Consider the following 19595-nt stretch of genomic DNA (forward strand, 5'->3'; position numbering starts at 1 on the left):
ATATCAACACATTTTTGTTGAAATCTTATGCTTAACAGTCTTAAATGGGACTCCCAACAGCATCTTGGTGTTAAGATTCTTAAAAGTAATTAAAATTGGAATCATCAAAGGTGATTTAGAAATAAGGAACTGCTGATGCTGATGGTGATTCCACCTTGTGTTCAGTTGGAAACAGGCCCTTTGGCCCACTGTGCCCATGTTCACCCATTCACACCAGTTCTAAACATAGCACAAAAAGTAAGGACATTTGTGTTTGGTAGATTATTTCTTTGTTGTAACAATGCTTCTTGGCAATAAATCTTATACCGTTGGAAAGCCTGTTTATTTCCCTTTTAAATGGTGCCACATTTGTAAGGAACATGCATTTGTGGGATGAGCAGCAGAGCTGAGTATGTGGGTTGCGCCCATGAAAAATTTGCCAAATCTTCTCTGCCAATGCCAAACAGCTTATTCTGCCATTGACTCTTGTTCGGTGTTGTTTGGTGGATTGGATGATTGAAGTCTGAAGAAACAAGACATATTGGCAACTTAACAATTTATTCATTTAATAAACAGGAGCCACAGTAGCGTGTGGAAGAACCATACACAGCCATAACAGCCTGGCACCTCCTCCTCGTGCTGGTCACCAGCCTGGTCACACACTGTTGTGGGATGGCATCCCATTCTTGTCAGCACCTGGGGTTACCAGAAGCTCAAAACAAGAGTCAATAGCAACAGCAGAATAAGCTGTTTGGCATTGGCAGAGAAGATTTGGCAAATTTTTCATGGGCGCAACCCATATACTCAGCTCTGCTGCTCATCCCACAAATGCATGTTCCTTACAAATGTGGCACCATTTAAAAGGGAAATAAACAGGCTTTCCAACGGTATAAGATTTATTGCCAAGAAGCATTGTTACAACAAAGAAATAATCTACCAAACACAAATTTCCTTACTTTTTGTGCTATGTTTATGTTGTCCCGCTTTCTCATCCACTCCCTACACACGAGTGACAAATTACAGAAGCCAATTAACCCACACGGTCTCGGGGAGAACGTGCAAACTCCACACAGACAGCGCACGAGGTCAAGATTGTACCTGGGTCTGTGACGCCATGAGGCAGCCACTGTGCCACCCTTCATCCAATATAACTTGTGACCAGCTGGGGCCCTCGCCCTACAGTCGTCTCAATGTCAGAGGTGGGGGTCTTTTAATATTTTGCATAAAGCTACTTGTTCTGCCACTGTGCTCGAGTCCACACAGTGCAACTGGCAGATGTGTGGGTGGAAGGAATTGAACTTGGCCTGGAGTTGAAGTCGGGTGTGGACAGAGATTGATGGCGGCAGCATATTGCCCCCTCTTCTGTGCTGGTGATTGCTTTTGTTTTGGGATATTAAATCTCTGTTTACTCCACAGGCTGATTACAGCTAAGAACGCCTCAAGACATTTCTTCTGCTGTCAGGACTGAACAAAGATATCTGGGGAGCAACTGTGTATTGTCGATGCCAAGAATTCATTTCACCACTAGTACATTATATTGTGTCCCCTCCCCCCATACCCAACCACCTTTTGGCTAACTTAAAAGTTGCATTTGCAGGAGTGTGAGAACATTCAGATTTTGTCCTTGCATTTCCTTCTGGCTTTGTAACACAGTGCTCTTTTGTACAACGTGTTTTTTTCCTCTGCATTCCTTCCCCCAATTTCCCCAAGAAATTTCACCCGCTTCTCCCCCCACCCTGATTTTAAGTTGTTCCAGGTTGCACCTGCCCTCTGCTGCTCTGAAGAGTGCACAGTGTAGACTTGAGCACAATGAACTGTGAACTGCTAGCAACGTGCAGTGCCATGGGCTACTTGGAAGGAGACAACTATCACAAAGAGCCTGATTGTTTAGGTGAGTAAGAGTCAAGAGAGAGTCAAAAGTGTTTTATTGCCATATGTACCAAAATGAAATTTTTACTTACAGCATAGCACAACATCTGTAAACACAGGGCGGCACGGTAGCGTAGCGGTAGAGTTGCTGCCTTACAGCAAATGCAGCGCCGGAGACCCGGGTTTGATCCGGACTACGGGTGCTGTCTGCACGGAGTTTGTACGTTCTCCCCATGACCTGCGTGGGTTTTCTCCAAGATCTTCGGTGTTTCTCCAGCTTCCCCATAAATCCATATCTGCCATTTTCTTCAATATCTCCTTCTGAGTCTGAGTTTTGTATTCTTACTTCTCTTTGGGGAAAGGAATTGCTCCTGAATTCCTGACTGCAGTTATTAGTGACAATGTTATATTTATGGCCCTCAATTCTGGCCTCCTGCAAATGGAAATATCTGCTCTACTGTATGTCTAACCCTTCCACAAAAGTTGTCCATGTTAATGTGCAATTTGAATCCTGTCTTAATGGCAGGAATCCAAACCTTCCTAATACTTTAAATGTAAAGTGCTTTCTCACATGAAGAAGCATTAGGAACTGCTTGCCATTATAAATTGATTTAGGAGTGCTGTTTTGTTTTATAAACAAGTCAAGCAATTGTCATGCGCTCACAATGTCTTACAAGATAGTAGATTCATTGGGCAGGTTCAATCCAGCCTTGGTCTTCCCTCCGTTGATAGTCAACCCATCTACAGCAGGGGAAACTGAGATGGCAGCAGTTTCTAATTATCTGTCCTATGGATTGTTTATAATATAGGTGTCGCCCCTTTCACTTGCCACAGTTACTGGGTACTGTAACCCACATCTCTCTTATTCCCTAATCAATGCATTTATGACAGGGTCTTGTAGACTAAAAATATTCTGTTTTCTTTCCCAATGGCTTGTTACGGTAATAGTTACAATGAAGCAATGAACCGAATCAACCACTCAAGTCGCTTGCCCTGTAGGTTTGCAGTCCATTAATTACCCTGCAGATCAAGGAATTTCCATCTTAATCCTTGGTCTACACCAGCCATAATGGTGTTAACCACCAATGCCCACTTTCTATGTGTCTGCCAGAAAAATCGCCACTTTAGTGGCTCAATGAAAGTGACTGGCATTGTGAAATGGAGCAATGAAAATAGTAACTAACATTTTTCTGGGAGAATAAATGTGACAATGATTCATTTTTGTTTTGCAGAAAGCATCAAGGACCTTATCAGGTACCTAAGACACGAGGATGAGACGAGAGACATTCGGCAGCAGCTGGGAGCTACACAGATTCTGCAGAAAGATTTGTTGCCTATTATCGAACAGTACCCTCAGGAGAAAATGCTTTATGAAACAGTTATTAGGTTTGTACCAAATTAGAAACGTTTTGGTCAATAGATACATTTTTGTAAAGTGCGTATAAAGCAGGGGAGGTAGATGTGGGTATACAACTAATTTATATTACAGAAATTATATAAACAGAAAGACAGATTATTATCTGAATGGTGATGAATTGGGAAAAGGGAAGGTGGAAAACATGGATAGGTACAAAGTGAGTAACTCAGCGGGTCAGGCAGCATCTCTGGAGAACAGGGATAGGTACAAAGTGCTGCAGTAACTCAGCGGATCAGGCAGCATCCCTGGAGAACATGAATAGGTGACGTTTCGGGTCAGGTCTCTTCATACCAAGTCACGAAATGTTTTCAACAAGGGTGTGGATGTGTTTCTTAGTGTGAAGGAATCAAGGGACATGGGGCAAAGGCAGGAACAGGGGACTAAAGTGGATAATGAGCCAAGATCATGTTGAAAGTGAAGCCGGCACAAAGAACAACATGGTCTATGTTTATTTATTGTCATTGTGTAGTGTCGCCATTTAATTGCTGTTTCAAGGTGTTAACAACAGTGCATCAGCTTTTGAATTTCACTGAAAGAGTAATTTCTGCTTTAGGTAGATAAGCAAGTAACCTGTTGTGGCCAAACACATTTTATTTTTTCTTAAATTCTCGTCATATATTTCTAAATTAGAATTTGATAAATCAACAGGCTGCATTTAGTTCCTTAAAACTGAAAGAAAATTTAGAGGGATGAAGAGGTGGGTAGAGGTGGAAGAGGGTAGAAGCTGTGGCATGTAAGATTTTCTGGGCAAGCTCGTAATATAAACCCTTGCCAGGTGGGTGTTAATATCAAGGCTAAGAACTAGGAATTGACAGAGGGAGATAAGGTTGCAAATATTCAGTGTCTGTTCATCTCCTCCATCAGTCAGAGTGGCCTTACAGTGATTGATGGATTGAGCTAAAGATCATCACGATTTAAGGTTAATGCAACTTCAAGGTTGCATTTCTGTCTATACGGCCTTTAACTGGTTTGTAGCTGCTACATGCAGGTTCTCATGGTACGTTACAATTTTAGTAATTGTTTTTCATTTGCAATGTCGTCTGATGCATGATATGTTCCTCCTGTTCATCTAGGTTGTTGGTAAATCTAACACAGCCGGCACTTCTGTGTTTTGGGAAAGTTCCTGCCAACCCCACCTCCAGGCATCACTTTCTGCAAGTGGATTCATATCTGCAGGGATACAAAGAGGCAAGTGAATAAAGGAAGCTGATCTTCAGTTCGTAGTTGGCATCACAACAAACGATGAGGCAGAGGGCTAGATCACCCAGTCTATTGAGAGTCACCCTAAAAGGGTGGAGGGAGGGAGAGTACAGAGGGACTGGGAGCCAGTGTGGGCGGTGGGTTGGAAGAGGATGGTGAGTTGGTATGGGCAAGTATGGAACATTAGAAATTTAATTCAATTGAATTTTTTTTCTGGTTTAAAAAACGTCAGGAAGTATAATTTCTGGCAGGATTAATGTCGTCCGCTGGAATGATTTGTAGATTGTACTTTAAAAAAGTGCATTTTTAAGCAGATCTAATATCCATTGGTTGCTAAACAACTGTCTTTACATTTTAGGCTTTTGCAAATGAAAAGGTGTTTGGAATTCTCAGTGAAAAACTCTATGATCTCCTGCAACTAGTAAGTGAAAATATAGATTTATTCATAAGAAAAATGTTATGATAGTTCATGGACGCTGAGTGATTTTTTTCCTCATCGTTGCATAACAGTGCCAGGATTGATTGCTGTTCAGTGCAGTTTGGTAATCTTAGCCAGTGCTGTACTCTGCTCTTATCATCCATCTGAACTTTCTAGAGTTTGGCAGACGTTCCTTCTCTGGATTGCTGTGACCTTTGCGGGAATTGCACATTTACCCCAATGTGCCTGGGCTTGTACATAAAGAAACAAACTACATCTTGTGTACCTCTACCTTAGCAAGTGGCCTCACCTTCTCGAGAGTTGGGGCAATATTATTTTTAACGAATGGCTTCTTATTACTTTGAAAGTTTCTCATTTATAAATGTTGTACCCAGTTATCTTTTGGGCCTCCAGTTCAATGAGTGGCAACAGTTGTAACTCAAATGTGATTGAATTGCCTTAAACAATAAATAATTTTTAATTCCTTTAACAGATCGAACCTGGTGCCCTGTGATCGAGCAGTGCTGTTGTGTTACTGGTACAAGGATTATGTTTGCTTGCAAGGTTTTTTGTACTGGTCACTTAATTACATTTCTGGTACAGGACTGGGAGCAGAGACAGGAGGAGGATAACCTACTGATTGAAAGGATCTTGTTACTGCTTCGGAATATTCTACATGTGCCCTCTGACCCTGAGGAAGAGAAGGTTTGTTAGAAAAAATAGTTCTACTGTATAGCTTCAAGATTCTTTACTTTATTTTTGATTTTTAATGACATGTTCACTCCCATTAGTACTGTATATATTGCCATTAATGGAAAGGGCATTCAGTTAAACTTTCATAGAGGATATTTAACTAGTGCTCATCTTTTGAAGGCTGCTGGGTGCAGTGGTATTAAAATGACTGTAAAATAGTTTAACTCAGCGGGTCGGGCAGCATCTCTGGAGAGAAGGAATGGGTGATGTTTCGGGTCGAGACCCTTCTTCAGACTGATGTCGGGAGTAGGCGGGACAGAGATAGTTTAGAGATACAGCGCGGAAACAGGCCCTTTGGCCCACCGAGTCCGCACCGAGTGGAAATCACCGCACACTAACACTATTCTACACACACTAGCGACAATTTAATATTTATATCAAGCCAATTAACCTACAAACCTGTACGTCTTTGGAGTGTGGGAGGAAACAGAGGATCTCGGAGAAAACCCATGCGGTCACGGGGAGAACGTACAAACTCCGTGCAGACAAGCACCCGTAGTCAGGATCGAATCCGTGTCTCCAGCGCTGTTTGGCAGCAAATCTACCGCTGCACCACCGTTGGAAGGTTGCCGACAACAAATTAAAAGTTTGGTTTTGTCAATTGATTTGTGCTGCCATCTGCAGTGAATACTTGTGATCCAGTGATTTGAAGCGCGTTACGCAGGAACAAAAGGTCTGAGGAAAACAAATGGAAGTTATGATATTTTCCTTGCGTAACACATCATAGAGTCATACAGGGTGGAAAAAGGACCTTCGGCCCAACTTGCCCACACTAACCAACATGTCCCATCTGTCCTAGTCCCATCTGCCTGCGTTTGTCTCCTATCCCTCTAAATCTATCCTATCCATATACCTGTCTTAATTGTTTGTTAAACGTTGGGATAGTCCCTGCCGCAACTACCTCCTCCGGCAGCTCATTCCTAGTCCTAGGATCAACCTACCTTAACCTGGAGGTCACACATATTGCGCCGTGATGCCCAGGATGGTCAATGCACAGATGATGGAGAATATTGGGAGCAACGCGCTCAAAGTTGGCTGAGCTGACCTATTGTTTTAACCAAAATAGCCATTTATGCAACTTGGCAAACAAGTTTGTTGAAACCACACCACCTTGATTTTTTATGTGTTTGTGTGTTTAATGTTTTCAGTAATTTTAAGCATGTCAATAGACAATAGACAATAGGTGCAGGAGGAGGCCATTCGGCCCTTCGAGCCAGCACCGCCATTCAATGTGATCATGGCTGATCATTCTCAATCAGTACCCCGTTCCTGCCTTCTCCCCATACCCCCTGACTCCGCTATCCTTAAGAGCTCTATCGAGCACTGTCCAACCCCTTAATAATCTTATACGTTTCGATAAGAACTCCTCTCATCCTTCTAAATTCCAGTGTATACAAGCCTAGTCGCTCCAGTCTTTCAACATGTGATAGTCCCGCCATTCCGGGAATTAACCTAGTAAACCTACGCTGCACGCCCTCAATAGCCAATGTCCAATTTTATTTTCATGCAGAGTATTGATGATGATGCCAGCGTGCACGATAAGGTGTTGTGGGCCATGCACATGAGTGGGATGGATGATCTGATTAAGTTCCTCGCTGCTTCCCAGGAAGAGCAACAATGGGCCATGCACATACTGGAGATAATCTCCCTCATGTTCAGAAATCAGGTTTGTGCTGGATCACGTCTGGGCAAGGGTGTGGGAGGATTGGCGAGGAGTTTGGTAATGGGCAACAGTTAAACTCCATCAAACTAATCTGCAATGAAATGGTGGCCCATGCTTTTGCACCCTGAATACTCCCGTTCCCTGTGCAGTGTTGTGGGAATTGGAGTGTGCAGGTGAGCTGTGGTTTCATTGCCTCTCTCCGTAACGTGAAGGTTCAATTCTAATTTTAAAATTTGTCTTTTTTTTTCTGCCTCCACCCAATTTTCTGTTTTGGCGTTTTTGTTTAATATTAATATTTTGTTCAATATTAATATTAAAATTTCGAGGTCCGTTGTCATGTGCTTCCCACCTGAGCCCTACACCAAATCTGTGGGTCTTTAGATCATAGAGTGATACAGTGTGGAAACAGGCCCTGCGACCCAACTCGCCCACACTGTCAGGGAAATGTGAATTGATGTATTATTTTGGAATTTGTCCAACAGAACCCCGAACTACTTGCCAGTACAGGGCAAACAAAAACTAAAGAGGAGAAAGAGAACGAGTCCAGAGAGCTTGAGATCTTAAAGCAGAGAGAGATGGCTGCAAAGAAGAAAAGAACCTTTGAAAGAGGGAGCAGGTGGGAAATGAAATGTCACAGCGCGGTGGGGAAGGTCCTTGCCCAGAGTAGGGGCTATGCTTGACTGGAGGGCATTTGAGTTTCTTGCTATCACCTTCATTCTGCATCGGTTACTGATTTCCTGCCAGTCTCTTCCTTAGTAGAAACAAGATGTAACTCAGCGGATCAGACAGCATCTTTGGAGAACATGGATAGGTGACGTTTCGGGTTGAGACCCTTCTTCAGACTGATTGTAGGGGGGAAGAAAGCTGTGAGAGAGGAGTGGCAGGACAAAGCGCAGCAAGGAATAGGTGGACACAGGCAAGGGTTTTTTTTGATAGGCAGATGGTTGGAACAATGGCCAGAGATGAGGAAAGGGTGTGAGACAGGTTTGAAGAGTTGCGGATTGTGAAGGACGGGGCGGGGGGTTAGTTAGAGGTTACCTAAAATCGGAGAATTCAATGTTCATACCGTTGGGTCCTTATTCCGTCATATCACTTCTAGATTTTGAACACTTGTATTAAATCACTGTCTTAAACTTCTCCACTGCAAGGACAACCGTCTAGCTTCTCTTGTCTCCATGCATTTCACTCCGAAGGGTCTCGACCTGAAACGTCACCCATTCCTTCTCTCCAGAGATGCTGCCTGACCTGCTGAGTTACTCCAGCATTTTGTGTCTACCTTCGATTTAAACCAGCATCTGCAGTTTTCTTTCCTAGCAGTGTGAAATGTTGGTTCTCTGTTTGTAAAATTAATTTTGCCCATTCTTTGTGAAGTTGCAGTGCAAGCAGTTAGCATAAAGTACACAAATGCATGCTGGAAAACACATCATCCTGTCTCTGACCCTGAAAACCTTGGTCTCCCCGTCTTCTGACCTTTACACACACGCGTTCAACTACTGTATGTGCACTAGACGCAAGAAACTCCAGATGTTGGTTTACAAAAAAGGCACAAAGTGCTGGAGTAACTCAACGGATCAGGCAGCTTCTTTGGAGAACATGGATAGGTGACGTTTCACAGAGTGCTTGAGTAACTCAGCTGGCTAAGCAGCTTCTCTGGAGAACACGGATAGGTGACATGATGAAACTTTGGCTACTATATGTGCACTATATTTTTAAAGTGGCAGGTTTTATTTAAATGTAATTTATTTTGTTGAATGCCTGCTTTATTTATTTTAGGCATTCTCGTTTTGGAGGGACATACCTCATACAAGGCTTGAAGTCAATTGCAGATAGGGATGTTGTTAGTCACATGGGAGTCCACAAAGTGAGTAAAAATGTTACAAATATATTTGTGCTCTTTGCTGTAATTGCATTTAGCAGCTGAACCCATTGGTTCAATTTAACTTAACAGTATTCAACAATTCAACAGCAGCTTAAATTACGTCTTTACGGAAGATTGCGAAGATTAAAACAATACTCCTGGTCATTTAGTTTTTATTTAAATTATTTTTTCAGTTTAAAAATTACACCCACGATTGTGGCAAGCAGACCAGCAAAGTTAGAAAGAAGAAACAAACAGCAATCGAGGTGGAGAGCAAGCGACGTTCTGCTCTGAATGTCAGGTTGTTCCTGAAAGAATTTTGTGTGGATTTCTTGGAGAACTGTTATAACAGATTGATGTATGTGGTCAAGGTACGTTTGTCAGGTGGGCACGTCTTTACTCCTGTTGGCGAACAATTAAACAAAAATCTGACCGGCAGACATCTCCATTTGTTTGAAAATCAAATAAGCTTTAATTCCAGTTATAAATAATGAAACAAAATGCTGTGAGAACCTTGTGTGACATGACCCAAAGCTGCATTCCTAGTAGGAACTGACTTTAACTCGATGTGAAAGGACACAAAGTGCTGGAGAGACTTAGCAGGTCGGGCAGCATCTCTGAAGAACATGGATAGGCGCCATTTTGGGTTGAAACCCTTTCCGCTTCGGATCCATTTAAAGTGTGTGAGATGGGGATCCTCCTTATTTAATTTAGTTTAGAGATACAGTGCGGAAACAGGCCCTTCAGCCCACTGAGTCCGCGCCGACCATCGATCCCCGCACATTAACGCTATCCTATACACACTAGGGACAATTTTTTTAAACATTTACCAAGCCAATCAACCTACAAACCTATACGTCTTTAGAGTGTGGGAGGAAACCAAAGATATCAGAGAAAACCCACGCAGGTCACGGGGAGAACGTACAACCTCCGTACAGACAGCGCCCGTAGTCGGGATGGAACCCGGGTCTGCTGTGCTGCAGGCACTGTAAGGCAGCAACTCTACCGCTGTGCCACCGTGCCGCACGTTATTAGGAGTGAGATCTTGGCATTTCTGTGAGAGCAACCACTCTGAGAGAGATCATAATTCTCAGGCAAAGAATACAATCTTTCCTATTTTGGAGCTGTGAGCTAGAGGGACTTGGCTGAGCAAGAAGTCTAGAGTAGTTAGATATTGTGGGCATTCTTGAATGAAATACTGTGACCAGACATACGGTTAAATAAGGATTGTGTGCAGATACAATGTTTAAATGTTTAAAAAAAAACATTTGGCCAGGTACATGGATAGGAAGGGTGGAGAGAGATATGGGCCAAACACAGGCAGGTGGGACTAATGTAGACGGGGCATGTTGGTTGGCGTGGGCAAGTTGGGCCGAATGGCCTGTTTCCATGCTCTATGACTAAATCTATAAATGTGTGCTTGTTTCATTTCTAGGACAACCTCATACGCGAGAAAGCACAGCAGCACGACGAGACGTACTGCCTGTGGGCCATGCCCTTCTTCATGAAGTTCAACAGGGTGTACAGGTTCCGCCCAGAGCTGGTGTCCGAGACGGTCAGCATTCGAGTGTTTCACTTTGTGGAGCGTAATGTCACCAACTACTATGAGATGATGCTGACCGACAAGGCAGCCGCCAGCTCTTGGTCAAGACGGTACGGCAAACTAACTGCACAGGGTGAAGTCTGGGGTTTACCATTTATTTCTGGTGCTCTTTGAGCATTGACGCGCTGTCAGATATATTATGCTCTCTTTGGATTCCACTTGACATACATTTATCACGTACTAGACCAAGTGGACCCGTTGGGCCCAAACCTCTCCTGCATTGGTGCAGCACCCTCTCCTCCCCCTCCTTCCCCCTATCTCCTCGCCTCCATCCCCCTCAACCCCCCTTATCCTCCCTCCTTCCCCCCTCCCTCCCTAGGAGATAGATTTAGACTTTAATATGGTGCAGCACCCTGTCCTCTCCCCCCTCTCCTCAACCCCCCCCTCCCCTCTCCCTTCTCCCCCACTTCCCTCCCCCCCTCTTAAACTTAAAAATGTGAATAACTTTAAAAATGTAAGACCGATTTCAATAAAACTACTTGCATTATCACTAAAGTGACATTGGTGAGTAAGGTGGGCCTAAACTTGTCGCGCTATCGTGTACCGTTTTGGCTGAGGTTCAGTCACAAACAAGATATCAAACGAGAGTTTTAGTATATAGATGTTTAATTTACTTCCCTGGTTTTATTCCCATTTCATTAAATGTTCCTGAGTTGCAGTCCAACAGATGCTTTCTGATCTCTAGTGCAGTACCAAGTGGGCACTCACTGGTTTTCTCTATTAAACTAGGATTGTTCTGTGGACTTGCTGACCTCTGAGTATTATCGGGATGTTGACATGAAGTGCTGGAGTAACTCAGCGGGTCAGGCAGCATCTCTAGGGAGCATGGACAGGCGAAGGATCAGGACCCTTCTTCAGACTGAAACGCCACCTATCCATGTTCTTCAGAAATGCTGCCTGACCCACTGAGTTGCTTCAGCACCTTGTGTCTTTTTTGTAAACCAGCAACTGCAGCGCCTTCTGTCTACATTGTCTTGAAATTGTTTAATTCAGCATCGACTGGACCGATTGAAAGATACAGCATGAAAACAGGCCCTTCAGCCCACTGATTCCGTGCCAATCATTGATCGCCCACTCACACTAGTTGTATGTTACCCTATTTTCGCATCCATTCCCTGTGCACTGGTGGCAATTTACAGAGGCCAATTAAGCTACAACGCACGTCTTTGGGATGTGGGAGGAAACCACGCGGTCTCAGGGAGAACGTAAAAACTCCGTACAGACAGCATCTGAGGTCAGGATTGAACCCAGGTCTGTGGTGCTGTGAGGCAGCAGCTCTACCAGCTGCACAGCTGTGATTGAATGTATTGTCTTCTTGGTTCTCTAGCTCAGTTTTGAACTGGACAGGGCATGCACTGACTGGGGTAGCATTGGCTTATAATTTTAGCTCTACAGTACGTGTTCTTCCTGACTAGCATCCCCTAGTAATTGCATGTTGTCTAATAACCAATAAGAAAACAATGACATGTTGTACAGCAGCTAAAACAACACTTCTCTTTCAGAATGCACCTAGCCCTGAAAGCTTACCAAGAGCTGCTCAACACCCTGAATGAAATGGACCACTCCAAGGATGGAAATCTGCGAGAGAGTGCCAGAGTTATCAAATGTAAGTTTTTAATGAAATAAACAAGAGACCAAACTAAATGTGAGTGCAAGTGACCTGGAAACCTGCAGACAAGCGATCATGCTTTCCTTCCCCGCCCTGTATGGTTTTGCAAGTTGCATTTGTCGGCCGACCTGCTCCTTCGCCTGCCTTCAGTCCCAGTCTTGATCTATCATCATCTCCCACTTTGTAGGGAGAGCTTCTTGAAGTCACTGCCTGTGAAATGTATTAATGATGCCGCTATTGGGATCTGTGCATGTCTGCCATCACGTAGACCCAAAATGCTGGAGTAACTCAGCGGGTCAGGCAGCGTCACTGGAGGGAGAGAAGGAATGGGTGACGTTTCGGGTTGAGACTCTTCTTCAAAATACACTGGAATTTAGAAGGATGAGAGGAGATCTTATCGAAACGTATAAGATTATTAAGGGGTTGGACACGTTAGAGGCAGGAAACATGTTCCCAATGTTGGGGGAGTCCAGAACAAGGGGCCACAGTTTAAGAATAAGGGGTAGGCCATTTAGAACTGAGATGAGGAAAAACTTTTTCAGTCAGAGAGTTGTGAATCTGTGGAATTCTCTGCCTCAGAAGGCAGTGGAGGCCAATTCTCTGAATGCATTCAAGAGAGAGCTGGATAGAGCTCTTAAGGATAGCGGAGTCAGGGGGTATGGGGAGAAGGCAGGAACGGGGTACTGATTGAGAATGATCAGCCATGATCACATTGAATGGCGGTGCTGGCTCGAAGGGTCGAAAGGCCTCCTCCTGCACCTATTGTCTATTGTCAGAAGGCTCTCAACCCGAAACATCACCCATTCCTTCTCTCCCTCCAGAGATGCTGCCTGACCCGCTGAGTAACTCCAGCATTTTGTGTCTACCTTCGATTTAAACCAGCATCTGCAGGTTTTTTTTCCTACATGTCTGCCATCACATGCTTCTTGTGATTAGACGTTCCTACTTTTGCCTTTTCAGGTAATATCTTCTATGTTATGGAGTTCCGGGAGTTGTTCTTGATGTTATTCCAGAAGTTTAATGCAACCAAGCAGCCCAAGTCATTTTTGAAAGATCTCATTGAAACCACTCACCTTTTCATCCGGATGATTGAGAAATTCTGTAAAGGCAAAACAAATCTTTTTGTGCAGGTAAAGTTTGTGTCTAAGTTACACCTTGTGCTTCCATATATCACAGCCAGCAGTTTCAACAACAAAAATCTAGGCTCGAGTTCCGAGCAAGCTAGGTTTTTGTTCCTTTCCCAAAAATTCATGTTCTGGTGGGGGACAAGCAGATGGCTGCCAGCTTGCGAGCTGTTGGGGCTGGACAAAGAGGAAGATGTTGAGAAGCATCTTAAAAGAGGAGAGAGGTGTGTGTAGGTGCAGGGAGGGATTTCTGGATCACAGGGTCTGGGCAGCTGAAGGAGGAGAGAGAGAGAGGGGGGGTCGGTAGGTGCAGGGGGGGACTTCTAGATTCCAGGGTCTGGCAGCTCAATGAGAAGAGAGAGAGAGAGAGGCGGGGAGGGAACCCGGCATCCTGAAGGCATAGCAACCAATAACAAAGTGATGGAAAGACTGAGAGGTCAGAATTGGAGGAGTGCAGAGACCTGGGGACTGGCGGAGGTTATATGATAGATCGGGGAAGGCCGGGAGGGCATTGTAAGTAAAGTGACTTTGGTGTCTCGTGGCAGCAGTTGCTCACAATGTCGGCGTTTCAATATTTCCCCACTTATTGAAACAGAGAAAGAAACTGAAAAAGAAGAAACCTAAATCAAAGCAGTCTGCATCTGCCTCATCAGAAAAATCCCAAGAAGAACTCGAGGAAATCTGGAAAGCTGCATTGGAGCAACTTGGCAGATATGCAGAGGTACGTGCCTGATAGAAGGATAAGCTCGGATCACTTTGAAATGGTTATTCGTAATGATCAGTGTTGCTGAAGAATAGTTATTTCCATTTGTCCAGAGTTGCAATCTTTCTCCACTCATAATTCCAAAATTTGATGCTTCTTATAATTGTTTTTCTGCCCTGAAAGGTTCAATCTGTACTGGGAAATGATGTTGCAAGCATTGGGTTTCTTCCTTACACTCGTGTCTCACCTGAAAGCCGGCATTCTCACACTCCCTTAATTCTGCACTGAAGCATCGGCAAAGATTTGCCTTTGGACTGGCACTGAAACATCTGTGAGGATGTATTGACTATGGAGTTAGGATTCTGTATGATTGGAGTAAATGTCTCCACAACTGAAGCTGTATTTTAGTATTCTAATCCACTGCCTGGCATTTTACTTTTTAAAAGCAAGCCAAATCCCCCATTTCCTAAACCGTACCCGACAATGAGAGCAATAGGCAGTGCGATAAGTATCTAACTCTCTTTGCCTAAATTAATCTTGTTGGGCCGGAACAAGATTTTCATATGTGGAAGACATAAAGTGGGTCGTCTTCTCTCATTCTCTCCTCCTCCCCACATCTGCAACTGTGTCTGAGTCCTTGACGTCCTGAGCTGACGTTTGCTTTGCAGGGTCAAGAGCCTCTCCAGGAGGATCTGGTTCCGTTTGACGCTGCTTCAGAAATCCCTGTGGAGGAGCAGAGGGCTGAAGCGATGATCCGCATACAGGATGCTGTGCTTGCCGGTAAAGCTGCAGAGGCCCTCGTACTCCTCCGAGCCGCAAGGTAAATGTTTGTGGCCTTGTTATGAAATGGTGCTTGACGTTGTATTGACCTCCCAAATGTGTCATCTTTTGTCTTATGATTACTTATGAGATATTTAGTTTTTTTTAATCAACTGACCCGATGCCCGAGCCAAGGAAATAGGTGCAAGATCTGCTCCCATTGTAACACCCTCGGTGCAGTTAAATCATCCAAGGTTGCTGGCCATCCATGAGATTTTAGGGGCAAGTGAGAAAATAGTTTTAAAGAAAGTCTTAAAGGAGGTTTGGAGAGAGAATTGCTCAGCCTAGTGACTATAGACAATAGGTGCAGGAGGAGGCCCTTCGAGCCAGCACCACCATTCAATGTGATCATGGCTGATCATTCTCAATCAGTACCCCGTTCCTGCCTTCTCCCCATACCCCCTGACTCCGCTATCCTTAAGAGCTCTATCCAGCTCTCTCTTGAATGCATTCAGAGAATTGGCCTCCTCTGCCTTCTGAGGCAGAGAATTCCACAGATTCACAACTCTCTGACTGAAAAGGTTTTTCCTCATCTTAGTTCTAAATGGCCTACTCCTTATTCTTAAACTGTGGCCCCTTGACTAAGTAGCTGAAGGCACAGCCATCAGTGGCGGAGTGATTTTAAACTGGAGATGTGTGAGAGAATTGCGGAGGTGAGAGAGTTAGGGAAGTGGCGAGGAGATGGGGGAACTTGCACGCACGTGATTAGCATTGGTCGGCCTGGAGTCACTTTAAGCTGCCTTTTTCTCTCCCTCTCCCTCTCCCTCTCCCACTTTGACCTTCAACTGGCCATAGGTTCTACTTGACCCCACTTATCAACGGAATGTACTTGAGCAAGTTGAATCACAGTACCATTTGCATTTTGTTTCTTCATTAGAAACTGACCAGAGGTTGAGAAATGACTGCTGTGGAGATTTTTTTCTCTCGTCCTTTTGCTCACTGGAAACAAACTTGTTGGAAATGGTTGTTTTAAATGAGTTGTTGATGACATACTTTTCTCATTCTTGTTACCAACATATGCTTTAAATTAAATGCACAATCAGAGTGGCGCAGCGGTAGAGTTGCTGCCTCACAGCGCCAGAGACCTGGGTTCCATCCTGACTACAGGTGCTGCCTGTACTGAGTTTGCATGTTCTCCCTGTGACCGCGTGGGTTTTCTCCGGGTGCTCCGGTTTCATTCCACATTCCAAAGATGTGCAGGTTTGGAGGTGAATTGGCTTAGATAACTTGCCCTTAGTGTGTAGGGTAGACCCAGTGGGCGGGTGATCAATGGTCTGCATGGACTCAGTGGGCCGATGGGCCTGTTTCCATGCTGTTTCTCGAAACTAAACCAGAACTAAAGAAGTTGTCTAATATGATTAATACCACATTATGGCACTAATTGCTGTGTTGAGTAAATCCTTTGCATGTGAGAGTTATATTAAAATATTAATATGAACAAAATTAAGAGAAAGGCGTTGGTGGTGCTTGGATGATGTTACTACAGCAGGGCTTATTTCTTTTTTGTACTACATTTTGTTTGGACTCTAGTCAGATGGCTGTATGTGGCATGTGTGTAAAATAGGGTTGCCAACTTCCTCACTCCCAAATACGGGACAAGGTGATGTCACCGCCCCGAGCCCCACCTGACCTCACCCAGCCAGCGGCCACATGCTCCCGCTCCACCAATGGCGGCCGCCCGGGCCAGGAGGCTGCCATTGGTGAAGCGGGAGCACATGGCCACTGGTTGGGTGAGGTCACGTGGGGCGCGAGGCGGTAACGTCACCCTTTGTCCCTTATTTGGGAGTGAGGAAGTTGGAAACCCTACTAATACGGGACAAGGGCGGTCCCGTACGGGACAAACCAATTTAACCCAAAATACGGGATGTCCCGGCTAATACGGGACAGTTGGCAAACCTAGTGTAAAATGAGTTTGAGCAATCTGATTCCCAGTTCCAAGTTCCCCATATTTTTCACTAATTTGCCCGTCTCATTCGGCCTCAGATGTCTGGTGATATCCTTAAGAGCACTGTACATTGATTGTTAATCTAGTGCTTATTTCCACAGGGAAGTGTGGCCTGAAGGCGATGTTTTTGGTTCTTCCAACATATTGCTTACGGAAGAGTCAGAATTGCTCAAACAAATACTGTTTGCAAATTTACCAAGTAAGTGTTTGAGCTGCCATTGTTTCACTGTGTTGAACATTGTCTTGGAGCTGTATTTGAATCCAGCCCTCTGCATTCACTCCACAGGGCAGCCGGTTGCTGAAGTCGAAGAAACGGAAGAATTTCGAGATGAAGAAATAGAAGAGGAAGAAACAGAATCTGTGAGAGTGTCAGAAAGCCAATTTGATCTTTTTGATTATCTGAAAAGGTAAAACATTTTAAGAATGATTGTTTTCCAAATTAAAGATTATTTACCTCTCTGTGCTTAATCATCTTTTGCATAATTACCTAAAGCATTTGCAATGGACTGCCACAGTGTAGCTCAAATTAAAAATAATAATAATGTGGCCGTGGTGCAGGGTGAGGACACTTCTACACTTTGGGGCACTGATGTGAATTGGGTTGGACTGTTTGAAATAAAGGCCTCTGCCTATTAGCTGTTTGTGTCCCAAGGGTGGCGCAGCTGGTAGTGCCGCTGTCTCACCACGCCAAAGACCTGGGTTCCATCCTGACCTTCGGTGCTGTCCATGTGGAGTTTGCACGTTCTCCCTGTGACTGCGTGGGTTTTCTCCGGGTGCTCCGTCTCGGTATCCTCTCACATCCCAAAAACGAGCAGGATTGCAGGTTAATTGTCCCTCTGTAAATACCCCCTAGTGTGTCGGGAGTGGATGACAAAGTGGAATAACATAAGAGTTAGTGTGATCAGCATGGACGATGGGCTGATTGGGCCTGTCTCCACGCTGTGTCTCTAAACTAAACGAAGGTTAAAGCTTTGTCAGTCCCAATGCACTTTTCTGACTGGCAGGACCCACAGCTCAAAACCTATCGACAAGTTGGCCCTGAATCACAGGTGGACTTTGAGGACAGTTTTCAAAAACTGGTGGAGCACAAATACTGGAAATAAAGGAAGATGAGATCAATACTGAGCAGGGAATGGAAGTATATGTGGAGAGGGAAGCAGAGTTGACGTTTTAGGTTGATGGCTGGTTCTAATGAAAGGTCACGTTAGAGGCAGGAAACATGTTCCCAATGTTGGGGGAGTCCAGAACAAGGGGCCACAGTTTAAGAATAAGGGGTCGGCCATTTAGAACTGAGATGAGGAAAATCTTTTTCAGTCAGAGAGTTGTGAATCTGTGGAATTCTCTGCCTCAGAAGGCAGTGGAGGCCAATTCTCTGAATGCATTCAAGAGAGAGCTGGATAGAGCACTTAAGGATAGCGGAGTCAGGGGGTATGGGGAGAAGGCAGGAACGGGGTACTGATTGAGAATGATCAGCCATGATCACATTGAATGGAGAAGAATAGTAAACCCTGTATACAGTTGACTGACTTTTCTTTTCCTTGCCATCCTTCCATCTGTTCGCTTTAGGTTTGCAAATGCGGGGGTGGTGAAGCCCTATGTTCTCCTGCTAAAGGACTACCGGCATAACAGTGCTCATACCAACCACTGCATTGTAAAGATGCTCTATCGTGTAGCGTATGACTTGAAGATGGACACCCTTCTTTATCAGCTTTCAGTGTTCCACTTATTCGGTCGCATTCTGGAGGACCCGGCTACTAGTGCATACCAGGTAGGTTGCAATGTGGTCATGTAGCAGGTAGTACGAGTGGTAACTTTGCAGATGACAGGAAGTTTGGTACTGTTGCTGATAGAGAGGAGATGGATATTGGTAAGATGGGCAGAGCAATGGCAGATGGAATTCAATCCTGGAAATAAGCAAGTTTGGTAAAAACCGAGAATAACTCTTGGTTTGGGAAGTGCGACATATTCCCACTTGAGCAGCAGCTCCAGCAGAAAGTTACAAAGCAAAAGAAAATCGTCACGATCTCGCTCACTCACTGAAGCATAAAGCAACAAAAACCTACAAAATCATTGTGTTTTTTTACAAATTAACCATAAATACACCTAATTAATAGTTTTGAGAGCAGTATTTTCTTACCTCGAAGGAGCAAAACTGGAAAATGCGGATGAAACGCAGGTCTGTAGACACGCAGCAGCTCAGCCGGCGAGAATGTTTAGCACAAGTGACCTGTGACCTGCGCATGCGCGGGCGGTCGAGATACCAAACTCGCTTATTGTGAAGATTCATCTTTGAAAGGTGTAATAAAGCTAGGGGACACACAGCAAAGAGGACGTGAGGAAATATTGAGGACCTTTTAGTATGTGGTCATGGATCAGCACGGGTAGATAAAGTGATTAAGAAGGTGTAAGTATAAGACAATAACTGCAGATGCGGGTACAAATCGAAGGTATTTATTCACAAAATGCTGGAGGTCAGGCAGCATCTCAGGAGAGAAGGAATGGGTGATGTTTCGGGTCGAGACTCTTCTTCAGACTGATGTCAGGGGGGCGGGACAAAGGAAGGATATAGGTGGAGACAGGAAGATAGAGGGAGAACTGGGAAGGGGGAGGGGAAGAGAGGGACAGAGGAACTATC

General features: G+C 44.5%; 1 protein-coding gene across 4 annotated transcripts in view; it reads left to right on the top strand.

The window, feature by feature from the left end:
- Positions 1-19595, top strand: part of timeless (timeless circadian clock) — a 34283-nt gene that overhangs the window by 1057 nt on the left and 13631 nt on the right. For all 4 annotated transcript variants that reach the window (XM_078431263.1, XM_078431264.1, XM_078431261.1 and 1 more), the window contains 17 exons: positions 1396-1870; positions 3081-3234; positions 4339-4453; positions 4824-4886; positions 5487-5588; positions 7147-7302; positions 7782-7915; positions 9073-9160; positions 9352-9528; positions 10593-10810; positions 12263-12366; positions 13330-13499; positions 14089-14214; positions 14865-15016; positions 17062-17159; positions 17247-17367; positions 18527-18728. In XM_078431263.1, coding sequence (XP_078287389.1) covers positions 1789-1870; positions 3081-3234; positions 4339-4453; positions 4824-4886; positions 5487-5588; positions 7147-7302; positions 7782-7915; positions 9073-9160; positions 9352-9528; positions 10593-10810; positions 12263-12366; positions 13330-13499; positions 14089-14214; positions 14865-15016; positions 17062-17159; positions 17247-17367; positions 18527-18728 — 2262 coding nt within the window. In that variant the 5' untranslated portion in view covers positions 1396-1788. The remainder of the gene's footprint in view (positions 1-1395; positions 1871-3080; positions 3235-4338; positions 4454-4823; positions 4887-5486; positions 5589-7146; positions 7303-7781; positions 7916-9072; positions 9161-9351; positions 9529-10592; positions 10811-12262; positions 12367-13329; positions 13500-14088; positions 14215-14864; positions 15017-17061; positions 17160-17246; positions 17368-18526; positions 18729-19595) is intronic.

This window comes from Rhinoraja longicauda, chromosome 42, assembly GCF_053455715.1.
Source record: "Rhinoraja longicauda isolate Sanriku21f chromosome 42, sRhiLon1.1, whole genome shotgun sequence".
NCBI classification, from domain to species: Eukaryota; Metazoa; Chordata; class Chondrichthyes; order Rajiformes; family Arhynchobatidae; genus Rhinoraja; species Rhinoraja longicauda.